Genomic DNA, 21593 nt, shown 5'->3' with positions numbered 1-21593 from the left:
TGTAGGCAACAAAACTACTTAGTTAGATGTAGGCAACAAAACTACTTGGTTAGGTTTAGTTAAGAAAACTACTTAGTTAGATGTAGGCAACAAAACTACTTGGTAAACGTCTAGGAAAAATACACACAGCCTACAGCAGTAAACATGTACACATTCAGTATCTAATGTTTGCCCGGGTCGGGTGCAAATAGCATTGTTGGCTACGGACACCTGGGTGCTTGTCTCTGCCATGTTATCCGACCTGGATGCAAATAGTATTGTTGGCTTCTGACACACAGGTGCTAATAGCATCTCGCATAAATAATTAGCATAAAGAGTACAGCTAGCATGGCTCTTTCCAAAGCTCAAAAGTACACCAACCAAGACCTATAACACTCACTAATCGAAACGTGTCTTGTGTAACTCTGCCTAAAACCACAAGTTGGCGTTTTGACATTTCTGTTGAAAGAAACGACACACAACATGTCAATTACTGAGTTTTAGAGGGCTATTTCTTAACTTTAAACAAAGCCAGAATAACTGCTTTATTCTTTTTCCAAAACCTCCTACCTCCCTGGTATAGCTCCAGGTTTAAAAACAACAAAAAAAAAATCCATGATCTATGGGACAGCCAGGGTATACATTAGGAAGCAGGAATAGCGATAACTCACCAAGCTGATGAAAATGAGAATGAGCTGTATGATGTCTGTGTAGGCCACAGAGTAGAGACCTCCCATCAGGGTGTAGGTGATGGCCACAGCAGCTGAAATCCAGATGCTCACAGTGTAGGACAAATTCAGGATCACACTCATAGTTACACCTGTAATACACACACACACACACACACACACACGTGTTTTACAACCACTGTGTACATGCACTCATCTACACATTTAAGTTACCCGTGAGGATGTGAAACCCTAATGTTGACCATCACAGCGATGTTCCACTAAAACACCAAAGCTCTCAATGTTTCGCTAACCTTGACTTGTCACCTAAAATGATTTTTCACAAGAAGTAAAGTAAGCTATCACTTTATAATAATAATAATAATAATAATAATAATAATAATAATAATCTATACATTTTCCTCATCAATTTAGGTGGAAGGAAGTTAAAACAAAGAACACTTGAGGTACATTACTATGCTGCTTGAGGTTGAGTGTAAACATGGAATTATTCTTGTACTCTCCAGGGTTTTGTATGATGGGTGAGACAGAATTTGACTATCTAATCAGAAGCTAAATAGTTTGCCAAGGGCAGCTTTGCTTTGAACTTCTGTCCTTTTTCAGTAGTTACATTACTAAATCACACATTCACACCCTCCAAGTCTTTTAAATGCTGTAGTTTCTCCATCAATTGACAGTGAATGCACCACTTTGTTTCTTGTAACAGAAACTTGTTTACACATTTACTTGCTTTTTTGCTGATGGTTTTATTTACGACTGTTACAACCGTCATAACAATAGGAAAAACACCAAAGTACAATAGAACAGAGGGCAGCAGAAGCAAGAGATAAATGACCCTAAATAACAATGAATGATGTGATGTTGGTTTTAAATATTCAATAGCAATTTATTGGAATATTAATGTTTTTACATAAACACATAACAAGAACATTTGTTTTCGTCAAATGTGCCATAAATGTGTCAGAAAAGTGACACGAGAATAAATCAAATGCAGAAGTCAATCGTATTATCCTTATCTTAGCATTACAACAACATCTCGGACCACTCCTGTGGTTACAGGTGTGAGTTCTGGTCTCCTTTGATAAGAGTTATTTCAGACCAGCCATACAATTAGATAAAGGCTTGTGTTTCACTCAACACCTCAGCAAAGAGCTGCGATCAACAGCTGCTCCGCTGCCAGGGTCATCGCACGAGTATCAAATGCATCACACCCACACATGGAGGCAGTCTTACCTAATCCTATGAGTGTTCCCGTTACCCACATAATCTCTGATATGAGCGAAGCCAGACACAGAGCGGCCGTCGGTACTTTTCCATATTTGATCTGGAAAGGATCCATCATGGTCACATATTTATTGTTTCTCATCGGCTCGGCGAAGAACAGGCCACCTCAAGGATGAAAACAAAGAAAGATTGTCAGACAGTTATTTGTCATTTGAATGTATGATAAGCATTATGGTCAACATTAAGCTTTTTAATTAGAAAATGAATTTGTTTTTATTCACCAGATTTCTAACATGTCATTTAAATATTCCTACTATTCACATTAAATTTCCCCTGGTGTAGTTTCACCCTTTTCAACAGGAAGCCGTTATGCAGAAGTGGTAAGCAACTTAGATGCTGATGCTTCTTGTCTCGTCATCGAGCTAGATGGTAGAGGACATCTAGCTGATGATTCAGTAAATATGTGATTTTCTGTTTGAAATTGTGCCTCTGCTTTTTTCCTCTTAATGTGAATGTTTTATTCCATAAAGCACAAAGCAAATCTGGCTAATATGAATATGCAATCACATTAAACTGTCACTGTAATATGTATCCACGTTGACTTCAGCGTACATTCATCAGGGTTTAAAGAGGATAAATCTCTCTCTTCTCATGTGACGTTCATGTGGAAGAGGAATGCTGTTTTTTCTCTGCTAATCTCCTGACATAAGGGCAGCTGTGTTTCCATTGATCAAAAGTGTTGTTATTGTACACTGTACTTTGTGATGCATTACAGGAGATTATGCGTGATGAAGTGCTATAAGTAACCATTTTTCAGAAAACTAATTTCTCTTAACCGGCTTCTACTTTAGTAGAGTGATTTCCCACATTGCCCAGCAGACATGCGAGTAGTTTCCAGAGGAAGGGAATCCATACACTGTAAACATTAAGTAGCAATAGCAATAAAATTACAAAGATAACGGTGCCTGAATGCTATCATATAGTACAACCAAAAGGTTACATGTACACATCAGCTTCAGCTGTACTTTAAGTTAAAGAAAAGTTTAGCCAAGTCTGACGGTGTAGAGCTGAGCCTGACAAGCCCAGTCTGAGATGTCCTACATCGGCTATACAGTAAAGAATCTAAGCCGTTATGTTGTTGGTCAATGCCTTCAAAAACCACTCATGAGTGTTCTGTGATCTGCCGCCTCTATTATTTAGGTTACATTTGCAACTGAAACTACTTGCTTGAGGTTAAGAAAAGACTGGCGTCAAGGTGTTTCTGTGTATATTTTCTTGGTCAAATTTGTTGTTTATTTTTACTTAAACTTTATTACAATCGTCATATGTACAATTTAACCTCTGCATTTAACCCATCTTTAGCATTTAGGAGCAGTGGGCTGCTGTAAAGCACTCGAGGTGCAACTTGGGGTTCAATGTCTTGCTCAAGGACGCTTCGACATGCAGACAGTAGTAGCCGGGGATCGACACCGCCAACCTTTTGGTTCAACAAGGCCACTGGGCCACACTGGGTCTCTACCTGTGGTCCCACATATCACTTTTATTTATTTGCCCACGGTCGCTGTTTGCCCTTGTGGCAAACTTGAGAGGCTGCTCTGCATAGAGACGCAAAATTCTTTCTAATTTACAAGTGCAGGTAATGCTTATGTTCCATATTATGTCGTTGTCGTATAACAAGCAAGCGTCCTCATTTCAGGTGTGAAGTTTCATGCACAAATATGAGGGAAGATATCATACTTTTGTCGCATTGTGTCATAAAATTGTATCTTTTTTCTCAGTTATAATCAATATTTTTAGCAAATAGTGCAACATTTCGGCAGGAGTCTCCTTCAGACTGTGAGTGAGTGAAGTCAACAGTGTGAAGAATATTCAGGGAACTGTTTTGGGGTTTCTTTAGACTCAGGCTGGACCCTCATTTGAAATCAAAGGGGTCCTCATTAGAGACCTGTCCCCGCCTTTGCTTCTGAGACGGGACATTATTCACATGTCCACATGAGGTCCACTTGTCTGGAAAACGTAAACATAGGTTGTTTTTAAAAAGGTCCAGTGTGTAAGATGTGAGTGGATGGGCATTGAGTTGGTTAAAAACACGGACTGTATAAAACAGGGACACAGTCTCCATGATCACAGCACCCACCTGTCACTCAAAGCGTCCATGATCTTAATTATGCCTAACTTTAAGCCTGAATATAATTTAAACAGATGAGTTGTTATTTCTGCTGTAAAGTTGAGCATTTTAATATGGAGGTCTATGGGGATTGACTCGCTTTTGGATCAAGCCTCAAGTGGCCATTTGAGGAACTGCATTTGATGGCACTTTCGCGTTGGCTTTGTATCTCAGCATCAGTTGGCCTCTTCAGGAAACAGTTGGAAAAGGAGTGGCATATCACTCCAGGGATCGGTATGTGCCACATAACACAGTGGCATACCACTCCGGGGATCAGTAGATACCGCTGAAGAACAGTGGCATGCCATTTGCCACTTTACGGTCTTACCGCTACCCGATACCGTTAACAAGTGAAACCTCACCGATGACGAAGCACATCGTCGCTGCGATAGGCATCACGGCCCAGATCAGTCCCATGGAGGGGTTGTACACTGCCTCCGCTGTGCCCACGATGAATCCACCTCCAACCCACGTAGCTGTCCACACAAAACACAAGACACTTTCACATACGGACAGAGGACAGAGGACAGAGGCAGGAAGGTTAGCTGCTGCTCCTGTCAAACTCTATCATCATGCCTGTAACATGAGAGCCTACTGAGCCCCTTACTGGATGCAAGGTGATATTTCTATCATGTGCGAGATACAAAATATCACATTTCAGGACTTAAGGTGTAGGAACCAGCCTGTCTACTGCAACTTTAATAAGAGATTCAATTTAAATAGGAATTTGTTGTAAATTTAATGACCAATTACTTTAAAACAGCCATGTCCTGAAAGTGAGCTGAGACATGTGATTTGGGCTGAGCGTCATTATCAAACATGCATATGAAGCAAAACGTCATACTGATTCATTTCCTCCTGTATCTTACATGGACTCCGTTTATTATAAACTACATTAACTTCCTGTTTCTTTTAAACCGTTATTGTCTCGCCATCAGTTATTACAGCCAAAGGATTCGTAATACATATAAAGGTTGCGTGTGCGTATTTTCCATTGATTTTTTTTTTTTTTTTTTTATAATACGACATTTCAGGACGTTACAGATACATCGATTACATAATAACCAATTATGCGCAAAACTGTTGAAATAAGACCAGAGTCAGATCATCTTTTCAGAACACGCATAAAGAGCAAGATGACTTCCTGTTCTCGCCCGTTCATGTGCCGCATTTACTCGCCTGTCATGGTGAAGATGCCGACAACCAGGTTGATGCCCCGGTTTCCCAGCAGAGCCATCTCGGTCGTATCCCCGTGGCCCTTCTTGGCTTCCCTTTTGGACTTGAATGAAGCCCAGATGCCGATGCCGAGGACCAGCAGGTAAAAGAACACCATAACGGCCACGCCGGGGATGTTGAGGGCCATGATCAGGCTGCAGGATACCGACTGGAGGACCGCGCGTCTGCCGGGCAGCCTGAATGATACAACACATCCCTCACTGCCGGCGCACGAGCAGACTCGCAGAGGAAATGCTCCCCGGCCTTGTGGAGACGGCTGGAACTACACATCCGCAGCAGACGACCGTCAAGGTGAAACACATGCAGCACGCCCGCATATAATTTATCTAACTGTGTAATATATATAAAGCACATAATCTATGTTTGTTCTATGTGGGTATCAGGGCCCGACGCGTCTTCCAACAACCTCTGTTTGTGTATGTGGGTATGCCCTTTGTATATGTTGACAACCGTTATCTGTCCAGTGCTTTTTATTTTTTTGTTGCGAGTTAGACGGTAACAATGCCCGTGGCATCCACCATGCTGATACTCAGTCACACCCTCTTCACTTTCAATCTGAAACAAGAGAGACCTTGTGACTTCCTCACATTTTATTCACAGTTTTGAAATAGGCACGCTGAATTCTCTCTTTTGTTGTTTTTATTCTTACATTCTAAATCTATTTATGCCACATACACAAAAGACATATTTTTGGAAAGTCAGTTGATGCTCGTGTTGGTTGTGAGCGTTGCCAGATCAGATGTTCAGATCGCAGCCCAATCACAATTTAAAACCAGACCTGTTAAAAAAAAAGAAGCAAAAAAAAAAATCCTTAAATCATAACCTTGCCAGAAACCCTTTAACCATTAATGCAATAGAAAACACACAAGTATACAAAGCTTCATATCTGCATCAAATAACCAAAGATAAAATGAATGAAAGTCAACACTGATGACGTCAAGGTAAGTAGCTCCACCCTCATCCCGAATGATGATTTACATCAACTCATGTCAATGAAATATCTCTCAATTTAAATGAGGTAATCATTTTACATCTGTTTTAGATAATAAAATGCTTGTTTAATAATATTGTCTTTGTTGTTTCCCTTGTTGATAGTTCCTACCTTGTTAGAAATTATCAAGAACAAAGCACATTAAGAACTTTAGAATAATAGACAATGTAAAACAATAGGCCTGTATTTCAACCCCTGAGCATAACTTGAAAATATACATGAACTTGAAGCTGTTATATTTATTGTGCCCTTAAGGTCTTAATACAATGAGAAAATACACATTTTTCATTTGTCAAGTATTCAATTCACAGTGGTATACAGAAATTGGCTTTACCATATGGTTATTTGCTACCAACCTCACAGGTAGCAGTAGCTATAAAAATAGAAATATGACTGATAATAATATTAAATGTAGCAGTGGGGGTCGAGCATAAAGGGGCATTTATCTTAACTCAACGTCCGCTGCCTTTTTCTGGAGCTTTAAACTGCATGTAATGGTCTGAATCAGCATATGGACACGGGTTAGTTAGTGTCCCTCTATATGGAGAGACACCTGGTACATATACATTCTATATGGACAAGCTCAGTCCACTAATGCAGTGCGGTTGAGAGCTTTGGAAAAAGCGGATAACAAATGTTCTTATTTTTGTCAAAGCATTATATTTAATATATTTTAAGTTGGACTCATAAATCTCTTTTTCTTTTTAAACAAAATAACCCACCATGGTTATATAAGAAGAAGCAAAGATAAACACATACGCCTACACACTAAGAAAGAAGATCTGTAAAAGATGAGAAAGAAATGAAAGGGCCACAAAAAAATATGTGAACATGAGTGAAAAATTTGAAATACACGAGTGGCGTGAAAGAAAAATGGAGAAAAGTAAGAATATGTCCTTTTGTCTCCCATTGATTTTGGCCGTTAATAAATGATAATCTTTGGCTAACATGTCTGCTATTTAACTACATAACAGCTTTCATCACTGTCAAGTGAAAACCATGAAGGGTTAGTTTAATGCTCTCTTATGTGTTGATACATTTCTAGTACCTCTCAGAAAACCCAGACTGTATTGTCTGTCCCCCAACTCAAAAACATGGCTTGCATTGCAACGTATGAGGGCTTCTGTTTGTCACAGTATGGAGAAACTGATGTGACCCCCTAGCTCAGCGAATGAGAGGGCTGCCACTTCGACTGCAGATAAATCTACTGTGTTAACAGTACAGCAAACTGTAAGCACAGAAGGTTAGCGGCACATCATTTTGAGAAATTGTGTTATTGATAACTGTGGGTTTTAAGTGAAAGTAGAATCAGGCCCTGCATATAAGAAAAAGATATCGGCTAACATAAGAAATATAAACACAAGATGAGCATAAACAAAGAATCTGCAGCATTCCTTTCGTCGGCAGGTTATCGAGGCCGCACCACCGCTAGTATCATGCTGTTTTTCCCATGATGCAAAGCAAAGGAGGCGCTGGTAATGGCGACATGCTGCAGCAGTTGTGCAGTGCGCTATTTTTTTTTACCTACTTGAGTTGTTTTCTCGCCACTACTAATCTATTTTCTAAACTGATCTGCGTGTTACAGAATCAACAATGACCCGCCTCCGTTTGACGGGCTTTTTGTGCGGGCTCTCTGAGTACGGGGAGCCTCTCCAGTGTGGCCGCGAGTTCCCCCTGCTGTTGCTCAACAAAGGGGATGTGACTTGGTAGAGGGAACTACAGAAACTAGCTAAAAAAGGAACACTTAGAGAACATGCTCAGTACTGGTAATTCACACCATGAATGGGAGGGTGTGAAGTCCATGATGGGGATGCAGTGTCTAATTTCTCATAATGGAGAAGCCAGCCCTTGACTTTTCTAATGAGCTGGACATATTTCATAATCAGTTGAATGTCCATGATGTTAGCGAAGAGCAGTCACTTTTCAACAACACTTTTTGTTTTCTTTTTCAAAAGGAAAAGAAAAGTCCCGGCCGAGATAATCCTTTATTCGTCCCGCAGTCAGGACATTTTACAGGATTACAGCAACATAGTGGATAGTGCAAACAACAGACAGAGTAAAAACAACAATGTATTATAAATAAGTAATAAACAGTAAAGAATATTAACTAAGTAATAAACAGTAAAGAATATTAACTAAGTAAAACAAGTAAACGTCCACAATAACTAAAATATAACTAAAAATATTATATATACAGACAGAATAATTGTTGTATTGCACATATTTTTGTGTTGTGTGGTCTACTGGGACCCAGCAAGTCTGAACGGTAACGGAACATAACTTAAACTTTAACGGAGGGAAATGAAGACGCTGTCGACATCTGAACGCTGACTGGCCAAGACTCGACACGTCAAAGATGTTCTATTGCGAAGATCACGACATCACCTTTTCTCCTTGTCTCACTCCAATCTGAGAAACGCTGGCTGGCCAGTTGACCCCCCCCCCCCCCCAAAAAAAAAGCTCTACGGATCTACACGATGATATATTTTGATTCGACAAGTTTGCAGGTATGAATACAGTTCTTGAAATAAAAAAATTCTGCATTTCCCCCTGCGCCCCACCTGCAATACCGCCGCGCCCCACTAGAGGGGCGCGCCCCACAGTTTGAGAACCACTGAGCTAGCAGATGTATTTTGTTTCATCTTCACTTTGTCAATCCAGCTCTCTATGGTTCCTCGTCTTTGGAAGGATTCCATGATTGTGGATCTTTGGATCTTTTTTCCCCTCTACTGGATCACGCAGGTGTGCACCCTCTTACCTCTTTCTTTGGTCTTGCATGCCAAAACCAATATGTCAGGTATTACGTTATCATTCCTGCAATGCTGACTCTAATCCCGCTGCAAAATTGCAGGCACAACTGTGAATGTTAGGACTTTAAAGAAGGCCCAGTCAATCCTGGCTGGTCCTAGCCACCCTCTGTCAATGGAGGTCAAGTTGCTTCCATCTGGCCGCAGATACAATCTGCCATGATGCAGGACCGATAGACTTAAGAACTTATCTGTCCCTGCTGCCATTGGCCTAAATAACTCAATGTGAACTTTAAAATGTATTCGTTGCACATTCTTTGTTTGATTCTTATGTGTTTGGCTTAACAACAAATTGGCCCTCAGGGATAGTAAAGATCATCCCTGGGCCTTTTCACAGAAAGAAGACACAGTATCTCTGAGCACTCTGCTGGTCACAGGCCAACTGCAAGGTCTGAACACATCATCTGTAAAGACAGACTGAAAAGAGCCGAGGGGGGGGGGCTCAACATGTTTGAAAAGAGCCGAGGGGGGGCTCAACATGTTTCAAAAGAGCTGTATTTAAAATGCATTAATATAGCAGCAAACAGCTATTATCTTTGTAAAGATATAGTGGAGAAATGTCCAGCTGAGTAGAGAGTGAAGTCGCTCTCCCTCTGTGTGTGTTGTTATCCGAGCTTATCCTTGCTTTATTCACAAGTCGCTCGTGCATTTGAGCGTGCCCCACTGGCTAGCTCACGCCCCGCCGCTCTGCACTGTGCTCATTTGGTAGTTACAGCTGATAATGCCGTCCTGACAGAGAACGTTGTAGCTGAAGACAAAACCAGCTGACTCGCTGCTGACATGTTGAGAGCCGTTGAGAGGCAATCGAGATGCTCCCAATCTCGGATCTTGCACCTTTTAACGTTCCCCTACAGCTCGGCAAGGGAAGGACGAAGCAGAAGGAGAAAGCTTTGAGGCGTTTCTCCATGTCAGAGGACCTGAGTGCCACAATTTATCTACCGCAGCATGAGGCCGGTCAGAGCACGTTGACAGTTTGAGTTGATTTATATTTATTATTCATAGTCCCTACACCAGGATTCCACCGGCACATTAGACTTATGTTAGACTTTCATTCAATATAAGTTATCAGAAAGTCAAATCATGCACTTGTTGTATTGTTCACAGCTGCATAAAACTTGCTGTGAAATTAATGTTTTTTCATGAAACCTTCTTTGAGGATTTTCTTTTGGATTGATTTTGAAATCTGACATATTGTTTTCATCCTGGCTTTAATCTCATAATTAGAACTATTTTATGTGGTCCTGACTGTTAGTCATAGAGATTCATTGCTAGTCATATATTTGCAGACACTGTGTATATAGCCTGCTAATGCCTGTTTGTCTTCCGTTGTTTATGAGGACGCTCCTCGCGTGCCAGTGGCACTGAAATGCTCATGTGACTGAACGACACTGCCAACACGACAAACAGCTGTGAATTTATTACTCTCCGGTGATAAATTCAGCCTGTGGGGCCGACTGTTTTGTTATTCTGTAACTGTGCCAGCACAGGAAGCGACGTTCAGCCATTCACTTGTCAAACACTGTCGCCAACACCTTCACTACTTGTGCGAGTAACAAGTGGGACGCCTCAGTATCACATTCTTCAGATTACAAAGTACTTTAGATTACAGACCTGCGTCCCAGTGGCACAGACGGTTACAAATGTTTCCCTACTTTTCTTTCTGTAGTCATTTGGGAAATATTTCAGGTGTGGTTAAAATAAAACCTAAAGGTGCTCTATGGAGTTTTCTTGTAATAAAACAAAAAAGTTGTATTTACATTCAGCGTCTCACCAAAACACACTGTGTGTGTCCTTGAGGTCTAACACACGCATCAAATACATTTCCTTCTTCATAAAACATTTGGAAAAGCTGATAAATATATAAATACATCATTATATTCTGAATAATTTACATCCATGTGTTGCAGACTTCGTCACTGCCTTTGCGGGCTCATTACCACTTCTCCTTGCATCTTAAAGTGCTTTTATTTTCATTACATCTTTTTACAGGCATGTGATGAAAAGAACCGCATACAGTGACTCCAGGGCCGTAGTGCAGCAGACATACATTTAAAGAGCTTGTTAAAAGAACTTGCAGCAATATGTCTGTCTGTGTGTGTAAACACGCATATGTGTGTATTATGTGTGACAGAGAAGGATTTAGGCCGACAGCGAGTCGGCCTTTTGGTGATGCAATTTCTGTATTTACTCTGGGTTTATAAGGATTATATGACTTGTATTTGGTGCCTTAACAGTCATAAAATGAAACCCCAATCAGAAGTGATTGTATGCAAATTAAGCGTGGCTGATGTTTGTGCAGGTTGGTTGGGGCAATAGTTGAGTCACGATGGTGCTCGGGGGAGGGCCTTGAAAAAGTCTTGGCAGCGGGGCTCCTTGGCACTTTAACGGGACTATTCATCTCAAGTTACCTGTAGTGCTATTTATCAATATAGATTGTTTTGGTGCGAGTTGCCTAGTTTTGGTGATATCTGCCGTATGATGTCCGTTTTCTCTCAAATAGAAATGGTATGGTGTCATGTGGAAACAGAGAGACATGTCACCCTCAACAATTTCATGTACAGTTTTGGATTAATTTAGGTGTATAGCCCAAAATCACAAATTTGCCTCAGAGGGTTTTACAATCTGTACAGCATATAAACTTGAACATGATATTTATGCTATTATAGCACATATTATGACACCTGCACAATGGAGAATTCAGTAGTTAATAAAGTAATCCAGCAATTTAGTATTGCATATCCATCAAGTTGGAGGACTCTTTTAGCCCTCAAGCTAAAAACAAAGAAGAAGCTGAATCCTATATTTCCCACAGTGCAACTCAATAGTGTTTTTCTTAGACACACCCCCCATGGCTTTTATTCTCCGTGCTTCCTGTCTGTAATGCAGCCTTTCTGCTAAAGCTCAAGTGAGATAACCCAGATGACATCATCAGACAACAGTTGCACAGTGGCACTCCTTAAATTGATCGTTGTGTAAAATTGCCAGAGTGCCCCTTTTGTCCGGTTGAGCCACACAAATATACAAGAATACATTTAAGATAAAGATTGTTGCAATATATTGACACCAGTTTTTCATGCAAATATTCTCTCCGTGCATTACCATGAAGACACAGGGTGACCCATTGAAACCAATGGACAATATTCAGCACATCCAGGCCTCATTCAAAGCAGCCGGCTGAGCTCTTTAGAGATAAGGACGCTCAGCTCTGCAATAAATAGCTTCCGAGAACACCTGAAGCAAACACACACAAACCAGGACCAATACATTGATATTCAGACAGACGAGTTGTCTCACTGTCTGAGTGGGAATTGAGATATTTCAACAAGATTCAACGCTCATTTGAAATCATTTCAAGATTTTTCAGCAGTTAAGTCTTTAAAAACAAGAAAGACTGAGGGGACGTTCATGGATGAAAGATGACATCATTTGTTGCAGGTAATATAATGATTCAAAATTATTATCGTGCTTTGGAAGCTAAAAAGAATGGGGCTCTTGAACAGGAGACACCACAAAACCTGAACTATTAATGCTACATTTTTATTTTTCAAACATGTAAATTAGGAGAGAAAGGAAGATGGAGAAATTGGCATTAGCAGATATGGATGTTTAAATGAATATTAAACACGCAATAGTTCGTTTATTTGACAAAAATGTATGGTAGGGTTGACTCAACTGTTGAAAATCCTCACCTGCTCTTTCTAGCCACTTTTAGCTCATAGTTTAGTTATTACGGCACACTTACTGTATGATTCAGTCTAATTGCTCTCATCAACCCTGTTTGCAGCAGCAGCTGGCAGCTGTTTTAATCAAACAAGTGCTAGTAAACCCACTGTGCGCTCCCTGCTTAGCAACCAACATCAAACAGACACAGTTAGTGACTTGCTGGTGATGATGAAAGTGGAACATTTAGGAGCTAAAAATCCAGAAAGAATTGGAGATCAAACCAGAAGAAAAATAACTGTGAGTATTGGATAAACGTTAGTCAGGTGGACACAAACCTCACTTCAAATGTATTACATGTATAAATAAACAGCTGTTTGCTAACATGTTCACAGTAATAACTTTGTAAAATGTCAGGGAGGTACTTCTGTCAGCTTGTTTTCACATGTATCTGCCCCCTACTGGCCAAGAACTGATTACTGCTGCTTTAAAGTCATACTGCAACCAGAAGCTTCAATTTTCATAGAACAAAAAAATATAAAAAAAAACATTTCACTTCCCCGATACCCATTTGTACACTCTGTATGTTTCAGTGTTGTCTGACTACAGCACTTCTGTGTTTTCTCCTTGAAGCTCAGTCAGCTTTTGTTGACTTATTTATTTTATATATTTGTACCTGACCATGTACATTGTTATATGAACTGGACTCGGCTGTCTTTTGTGCAAAACAAAAATACAAAAAAATGATCTTTGATAAAGATTTCACCATTATGTCACAAACAACTGTTCAGTATTTATTTTGTTCTTACAAAGGACTGATTTTGGTCTTTTGTTTTGACTGAAACTAGACTGAGTCTGCATCCTCAACATCAGCTGGGCAACACTCGGCATGTCAACGCTAATCTGAACAGCTGAACACATAAATATCTACAGTGTGGTCTCTTATGGCTGACAGCAATACAGTGACAGCCACTGTCCCCGTCCGCATCAATGTCACTGGCAACCTCACTGGCAACCTCTCTGGCAACGCTACCATACCAGCCGCTCAAGTGATTAACTGGCTGACGATAAGCATCGGGCTGCCCGCTATTGGACTGGCTATTTATACCCTCAAGAATCTGTCCAAAGGTTTGTACTTACTCTGCTCTACTCTATGTCCAATGAATGTGTACACCAATCCTTTAGCAATTTACAAACTATGCCACCACCTCCTACACACAAGAGGAAGTGCAAAACTGCAATTCCAGTTGGGCTTGGCTAGCTACTTCTTCTAGATTTAGCTTTAATTCACCCTTAAAAGCTTTAGCTTCAACAGTCATTTAGAACTTAAGGCAGCAGAGTAAGAAAAAAAGGCTGGGTGGGTATCAATACCAGTACTGGGGTCAAGTCATAGCAATATCAGTATATCAGTATGAGTTTTAGTTCCAGTATCAGTACCACTAATGGGCCTATCATTGGTAATAATAGTATCAGGAGTACAGTAGTATGAACAATCGTAGCAATAATAATCAGCAACAGTAAATTTAGATTTTTCACAGCAACGTACAAATAAGAGGGAGGCCTTTAGAAATAAGTGGCACACACAGGGTTTCAGGTGCATGAAGAAAGAGGCATATAAGAAAAGAGAAGTATCGGTATGGATCATTTCTGTTTCTTTGTTCCAGGTGAGAACAAAATTCCCATGCATGTCATATTCCTCCTGGTCTCTGACATTATCAGTTTCTTCGGCCGTCCCAGTGTGGACCAGGACATGAAAACTGGGCCCTCAAACCCTACCGACTTCATCTTCTATTTTGGTGTTGTCACCAACATCACCCTCATGCTGGTCATAGCTCAGGAGCGCCATCTCGTGGTGGCCTACCCGCAGTGTCTCGGCTGCTGCAGCAGCATCAGGCATTCCCCTGCGGTCACCTTGATGACGTGGGCTGCTCCTTTCGCCATCTTGGCCCTCGCCGTGTTGCACTACAACTTCTGGTTCGCTGTGTCTCTGCTCGCTCCCTTTCCCTTCCTCCTCTTCTTTGCTGTGGATTCCTGGAGGGCCCTGATCTGCTCTCGATCCAACCCTAAAACCCCAGAGAGGAGGAGGTCGGTGTGGGGGATCGGTGCGATCTGGGCCAACTACACCTTCCTCTATGTCCCCTTCATCCTCAGCATCCTCCTGGAGGCTCTGTCCTTTAAGGAAACAGTCACATACCTGGGACTGGTGTCTCACCTGCTGCTCTTCCTCAGCCCTCTGGTGGACCCCTTCCTCTACATATTCATGACCAAAGGGCTCAAAGAGGTGCTGCAGGCGCTGCCCTGCTGCCAAAACCAAAGTCGGAGAGAGAACATGACACCCACTGTGGATACTGTGGCTGAGACCGTGGAGACAAGGCTTTGAGGAGGACATAGTTTGCAAAAAGGACAACCATCAGTCTATTTTGGGACCACACGTACTACTGTTGGATTTTTGTAGCAGATACCAAAACCAAATGTTCTGTCAGAGATACTTGCTGTACATGCTTTTCACACTGCATATTCTTTGCTCAGGGCTGTCCTAAGATGTGTGTGTATGTCCATTGTAACACATGACTAGTGTCTACAATCTAGAGTCACGCGTAATTACTCTTCAACAGATTAAGCAGCAAAAATTTAATGCAAATTCCACAGTTTACTGTGGTGGAAAATAATCTTTTTTTCAACATCCCTGTGAGAAATAACCGTGATGAGAAAACTCTCAAAATGTCGTAAATGTATTTATTGAACACTTAGAATAATCCAGCTGAATGGATAGAGCTCTTTCCCCACAGATGGTTCGTAGGTCTAACAACAGAATAGTTTAATAAAGTATATACACATTATCTTGTCTCCCCCTTCCCCCTTCGCAGACATCCTCCTCCTCCTCTGTCTGCCGAGACATCCGCCAAGGCCAAGGTCCCAGCCTTGGCCTTGTTTTCAGTGGAAGAGGGTTAATTGGTGAGATCAAGATGACACTACAGCAAGCCAGACATGAAAATACCTTCGATATGACAACATTTATTATTTGGGTTTGGATGAGTTTGGATGGCCTCGTCTGCATATGTTCAGTTTTAAGCGATGCAAGTTATTTCTAAAAGAACAACATGATAAATTGCCACAACAATTTCACTTTCACTTTCGTAGTCCTCATCTAAGGGAGGAAAACGGCCCACTGGTAGCTTTTAGCTTACCTCGCATGTTAGCTGGATTCTTGCAATGTCAAATATCACACGAAAATCCATCTGTCAGGCTTCAAGTAATGGCAGCTACGGGCTTGGCTTAAGTGTGTGCGACACGGCGCAGAGAGGCAGCCGCTCGTTCTAAACAATGACGGCTCCTGAAGAGGTTCGCTTAGATGCTACAATATTAAAATGTTATATCAGAGAATGTTTCTTCACTAAAAGAAGAGCAAAGAACACTGAAGGCTTTTCTCTTTGGAGAAGATGTTTTCCCTATTCTCACGACTGGCAAAAGTTTGATGGACAGATTCATCCAATCGTCGGCCGAGTATGATTTGAAATGATCCGGCCTTCTCCAAACAGTTTCCAATGACGGCTCCTCAGCTGGTTCTGTGTAACAAACCATCTGGCTAGTCAGATTAGCTTTTAGAACCGTCTGTAGTTGAATTTCACTGGATAACCCAGCAAACTCAAAGCTAATCCTCCAGAGCAGTGCCAGCAAGCCCCAGGCTAAAGCTGGGCTTAGCCCACTTTGGATCTGCCAATGTGAAAGTGTTTTAGCCCCAGGCTAACCTCTCACTTAGCTTGGGTCTAAGTGCCGTGAAGCCTTTTACATCCAGGAACTGACCATTTACAACCAGAACAGGGAAGGCTCTGCTCTTGATCAACACATACATGAATGTTAAATCGTTAAATTTAACAAAAGCTTAGCACATAAGGAAACGGTTGGTTGGCCGCAAACAACATTGGTATGAGCCATTGATGTATAATAACAACTTGATACTGTCCCCAAGATGGAGTCTGTTCAGTCGAATGAGAGTTGCTCGCTTTGTGCATACACCAAAAAACGTTTTCTAGCTTTCTGGTTTACTTCGGGGGTATGCGGCTCACAGAATATGAACATTAGGGTTTGTCCCACTGGCCGCTGGCTGGAGTCCCAAAATCTGGAAATGAGTTAACATTTTTGCGGTTCCGGTTCCCTGGTCTCAAAAGTCAATGGGCTTTTCAATGGGTTTTTAGTTAGATGCCTGAAATAAGGTCTGTGGTGAACACAAGCTAAAGAGATTTTGGTGTTTTGATCTGCAACATATATGTCAGTAAATACCCCTCTCGTGAATTTTGAAGCTTTCATGTGTCTTAAAAAATACAACAAGCACTAACAAATGGCTAAATTAGACTATAAAATGACATCACGCTGACTAGTCGGCCTTCACAGCCTTGTTGTGTATGCTGGTGCTCATGCGACCGCGGTGTACTCTGTTTATAGACGAACAACTAAACTTGTGTTTCCACAGAACTTGTTTTTCTGCAATATTACAAAAATCCCCATTGGCAAACCAATATTTGCAGCAACTTGTGATAAACTTCTAAATAGATAAAAGTTTAATAATGTAATGATATTATATAATGAGAGTTTCTTAGGATCTCAGGGGGGCTAGAAGAAGACAGGAAACAAAGAAAATAGTGAGCGAAAAATATCTAAACTAAAACATTTCCTCTACAGTAGCTTATAAATACATTATCTTCAATATCTGAATGCATCTTGATGTTTACAAAGCATCTTAACACTTCAAGATGTTGACCTTCATTTCCCCACAAACAGCAGAGATGACAAAATGTTCTATACGTGATAACAGTGGACTCATCTCCGCTGTTTACAGTTGTAAAGGCAGTGAGTGCATAGCTCTGTGTTATGTGGATGAACATAAAACAAAGTCCTTGTTTTGATTGTATCTTCACAGCTAAATGTCAGTTGTGCTCTTTGACTCCAGGAAAACAGCTGGAGACTCCACGAAGTGAGAGGAGACCTCATTTCCTCTGAAATGAAACAAAAACAATGTACAACTTATAATATAATGCCGTCAAACACAATACCTTAAACTGTGACCATTAACAATGACACATCTGTGACTCGTATTAAACAGACAACCTTTCATATACAGACACGTACATAACAGCCAAAGGGGAACCCACTTATTCTGTAGGTAATGCCAAGTTGACTATGGCGTGGCAGGATGTGCTTTGATTTTCAGTTTGAAAATCAGAATCAAAATTAAAATGAAAAATTACCAGCAGATGTCGCCAAAAACATTTTCTAATTTTACACATTGTGGCTTTCATGTATTTGTGGTGGAAAAATCATCTTTTTAACCTCCCTGTGAGAAATGATCAAGATGAGAAAACTCTTAAATATAAAAACGCTAATAATAATTCAGCTGAATGGATAGAGCTCTTTCCCCACGGATGGTTCGGAGGTCTGACAACAATGAATAGACAAAACAGATTAAACACATTATCTCGCCTCCTCTCCCTTCGACCCCCCCCCCCCTTTGCAGATGTCGTCCTCCTCTGTCTGCCGATGCCTCTACCAAGGCGAGGTTCCCAGCCTTGGTGGTGTATGTGGAGGGTGGTGAGATCAGGATGACACTACAGCAAGCCAGACATGCTAAAATACCTTTGATATATGCAGGTTTAAGCGTTACAAGTTATATCTAAAAGAACGATACGATAAATTTCCACAACATTTACCAACCTTGGCTTTTCAACGTCGTCGATTGTCTCCGGCAGCCTCACATTCAGCGTCTCTGGAAGCAGCAGAGCCACCAGGCCAGAAGTGATGGCCACAGAGCAGAGGATGACCTGAGGAAGAGCTGTCCACACGTCCTCCAGCAGCAGGATGAGCGGAGCCACTAACACTCCCAGACGACTCATGAAGTTCGTGTAACCCAAACCGTTTTGCCTGGAGAGACAGAAGGTAAATCATAAGCACCGAATTTATTAATTAGTCCTACATAGTCATTATGTGACCTTCTCTGCGTCTGCAGATAGGAAGTGTTCAGGACTCTTAATTTGCTCTTAAAAAAAAAAAAGATTCCCAAAAAATGCTCCAAATTTTGGTTTAAGACTTTTACTACAGGTAAATAATTCTCCAAATTTCACCCCAATCACGTCAAAACTGAAATAATTGACTCAGATATATTTTTGAGGCTTAAAATTAAGCATAAAAAAAATGTGTCCTGCATTATTGATAATAATAAAGTGATCCGTCTATTGGGTAGCCTTAATTTGACCAAAGTTGTAAAGAGTGGATAAAAAGGGATTAAGTACAACAACAAAAAATAACTAACGGAGCAGCAATCTTATAAAAGGTCAATAACTGGTGAACTTGGTTGAAGTGTTGTACACAACAAAAGATTGTTTTCTACCACTGAAATTACAATCTAAATGAAAAAATAAAAGGATGATTAGAAGTTTTTGCATCTGGGTCTTAACCTAAATATTAAATTACAAAGATTAACTTAAGGGGAAGTCACACCTCTTTTACAACATGTGTTTACACAGTTTTGGCCATTTTTATGCCTCCACACTGGCGACAGCTGTGGCCTCAAGTCCGTTCCTTTCTCATCATATCTGGAGAACGCCATGACTGAGTTTATTCAAATTTAGCACAAAAGTCGACTTGGACTAAAAGACTAACTGATCAGATTTTGGTGGTCAAAGGTCTAGGTCACTGTGTGAACACGTCTTGCCCATTCCCGTAAATGTGATATCTCAGGAACACCAAGAAGGAATTTCTTCAAATTTGTAAAAAAAAAAACACACTTGGACGCAAGGAGGAACTGACAAAATGGTGCAAGTGATGACATTTTGGACTGACGTGCATGTAAACTGAAACTCGACTGGTTGGCGGAGGCGGTAATTTTAGTCCCTATTGATATGATGCGAATGTAAAATACAATCATATGAATGATGAACAGAATCAGGCCTTTGTCAATGCAGCAGCTAAATGCAACTGTATGACAGTAACTGACCTGACAACTGTGGGGTAAAGCTCTGTTGTGTAGAGAAAGGCAGTCGTGAAGGAAGCTTCTGACAGGCCTTTTCCAACGACGGCAACAACAGAACGCACATGCCACAGACCTACACAGAAGTATAGTCGATGCAACATACAGTACAAGATAAGTGTGTAAAACGTTCAACTAACTTTAAACAAAAAGAAGACGGACACTGCTCATACCAATTCACAGTGTTGCATGCAGAAATATTTCTGTATTTCTGTAAAACGTAAAAGGAAATAATGACCTTGTGGTAGAAACAGGTTTATGGCGATGCAGATTCCTGTCAGTAACAGCGTTCCTGCTTGGCACTTCCTCCGTCCAAAGGTATTAATAAAGAAATATATCATCAGCTTGGCAGGGACTTCAATGGCAGCATAGATGAAGTGTGTGAGGTAAATGTTTAAACCAAATCCACTGATGTTGAAGCTGATTCCATAATACGTTGAGGCAACTCCATACCTGCATAATGAACAACAAATCATTGCTTATTATGTTTCCGTAGCTTGATGTGTCTCCTTCCATACGTCTCTATTTCTACTTAAGAGATTCAATTAATAATGTTTCAAGAAATAACCATTAACATTTTTATATCCTTTTCATATCGTGTTTTTCGAGGTAATACCCACCACACAATCCCAGTCAGTAGAGTTAACCGTCTCATCTTCGGGGTCTTGATTAGGTGAAGGTATGTGTAGTTTTTCTCTTGCTTTTCCATGTTGGAGAGTGACTGTACAGAGGCAGAGAAGGGATGTTAAAGGGTAGGTTCACAATTTCTGGTCAAGCAATTCTTACATGCCCATACAAAACTAAAATTTAGTACAATTCCCTGTGTGTGTTTTTGCCAGACAGTGTTTCCTTACTGAGCTGTGACGGAGGGATTGCAGGGAGGGATTTGGTTAACAAAACGCTGAAGAAACATGTCTTCAACTGAACTTTAGAATGTGTTTTGCTGGTTTAGAGGAATGTAGATTTTCTCCATGGACTCTAGCGACACATACGCTGCACCAGTTTTTGTTTTTTTTTTACAAACAGAAACATAATTCATCAGAACAATGTATTTAATCATGTAAAACATATACACATAATACCCTGTATACAAAAGCCATTAAACATCAACCTCGAACTTACCTCCAGTTTTAATTTGGATGACACTTTTTGTCTTTTGTTGAACTTGGCACATTTGTCAAGGTAAAACTGAGCCCTTTCCACTTTCCCATGGGCCAAAAGCCAGCGGGCAGATTCAGGAACCCACCTGCAATTATATTGCAAATAGTTAATAATCAGTGGACACTTGCAATACGACATTACTGAAATAACACTGAAAATGACAACTGGTAGACCCACTGATTTTGGAGAGAATTATCTTTTCACCCTCAGCTCCTTTAAATCAAGATTGAAGACTTTTCTGTTTGCTGCTGCCTTTAATTGAACCACATTCAATTAATATATTAATGAATTTCCAAATACTGCTGATTGAAAACACGAAATTTAGTGATGTTACGTTACGATGTCTGAAAAGTCCTGCCGATAAAAAGTGTAAGCATCATTGAAAGACCTCAGAGAGGCCGGGTTGGAGTCCCAAGACGGGGTTGGAGTCCCACGCTAAATAAGACCTCAGGGAGGCCGGGTTAGAGTCCCGAGACCGGGTTGGAGTCCCGCGTCTAGACGGGGTTAGAGTCCCGCGTCCAATTGTCCGGGTTAGAGTCCCGAGGCGGGGTTGGAGTCCCACACTTAATAAGACCTCAGGGAGGCCGGGTTAGAGTCCCTCAATGTGATAAAACTGTAGTGATAAAACTGTAGTGATAAAACTGTAGTGATACAACTG

At 40.9% G+C, this 21593-nt stretch overlaps 3 protein-coding genes across 4 annotated transcripts in view; 1 reads left to right on the top strand and 2 right to left on the bottom strand.

Moving 5' to 3' along the window:
* LOC116377204 (high-affinity choline transporter 1-like) overlaps window positions 1-5704 on the bottom strand; it is an 11180-nt gene extending 5476 nt beyond the window's left edge. Inside the window, exons 1-4 of the mRNA XM_031838787.1 lie at window positions 5239-5704; window positions 4422-4535; window positions 1902-2057; window positions 651-799 (exon numbers count right to left, since the gene is read on the bottom strand). Coding sequence (XP_031694647.1) covers window positions 651-799; window positions 1902-2057; window positions 4422-4535; window positions 5239-5422 — 603 coding nt within the window. The 5' untranslated portion in view covers window positions 5423-5704. The remainder of the gene's footprint in view (window positions 1-650; window positions 800-1901; window positions 2058-4421; window positions 4536-5238) is intronic.
* On the top strand, window positions 4730-16599 carry LOC116377221 (uncharacterized). Of its 2 annotated transcripts, none has more exons than XM_031838811.1 (3): window positions 4730-5586; window positions 13602-13881; window positions 14418-16599. In XM_031838811.1, the coding sequence occupies exons 2-3, from the start codon at window positions 13698-13700 to the stop codon at window positions 15131-15133; spliced, it is 900 nt and encodes a 299-aa protein (XP_031694671.1). In that variant the 5' UTR covers window positions 4730-5586; window positions 13602-13697; the 3' UTR covers window positions 15134-16599. The 2 variants fall into 2 exon arrangements, with proteins under 2 accessions (XP_031694671.1, XP_031694677.1); XM_031838817.1 differs by lacking the exon at window positions 4730-5586 and adding an exon at window positions 9840-12528.
* The window catches only part of LOC116377212 (solute carrier family 22 member 7-like), a 7342-nt gene continuing 2066 nt past the window's right edge, over window positions 16318-21593 (bottom strand). Inside the window, exons 6-11 of the mRNA XM_031838799.1 lie at window positions 20897-21020; window positions 20395-20495; window positions 20013-20227; window positions 19742-19850; window positions 18463-18669; window positions 16318-17747 (exon numbers count right to left, since the gene is read on the bottom strand). Coding sequence (XP_031694659.1) covers window positions 17672-17747; window positions 18463-18669; window positions 19742-19850; window positions 20013-20227; window positions 20395-20495; window positions 20897-21020 — 832 coding nt within the window. The 3' untranslated portion in view covers window positions 16318-17671. The remainder of the gene's footprint in view (window positions 17748-18462; window positions 18670-19741; window positions 19851-20012; window positions 20228-20394; window positions 20496-20896; window positions 21021-21593) is intronic.

The sequence above is a fragment of the Anarrhichthys ocellatus genome, unplaced genomic scaffold (assembly GCF_004355925.1).
Source record: "Anarrhichthys ocellatus isolate YVR2014 unplaced genomic scaffold, GSC_Weel_1.0 scaffold3, whole genome shotgun sequence".
In the NCBI taxonomy this organism is placed as follows: Eukaryota; Metazoa; Chordata; class Actinopteri; order Perciformes; family Anarhichadidae; genus Anarrhichthys; species Anarrhichthys ocellatus.
The sequence above is the reverse complement of the archived record's forward strand: the minus strand, read 5'-3'. Positions and strand labels throughout refer to the sequence as shown.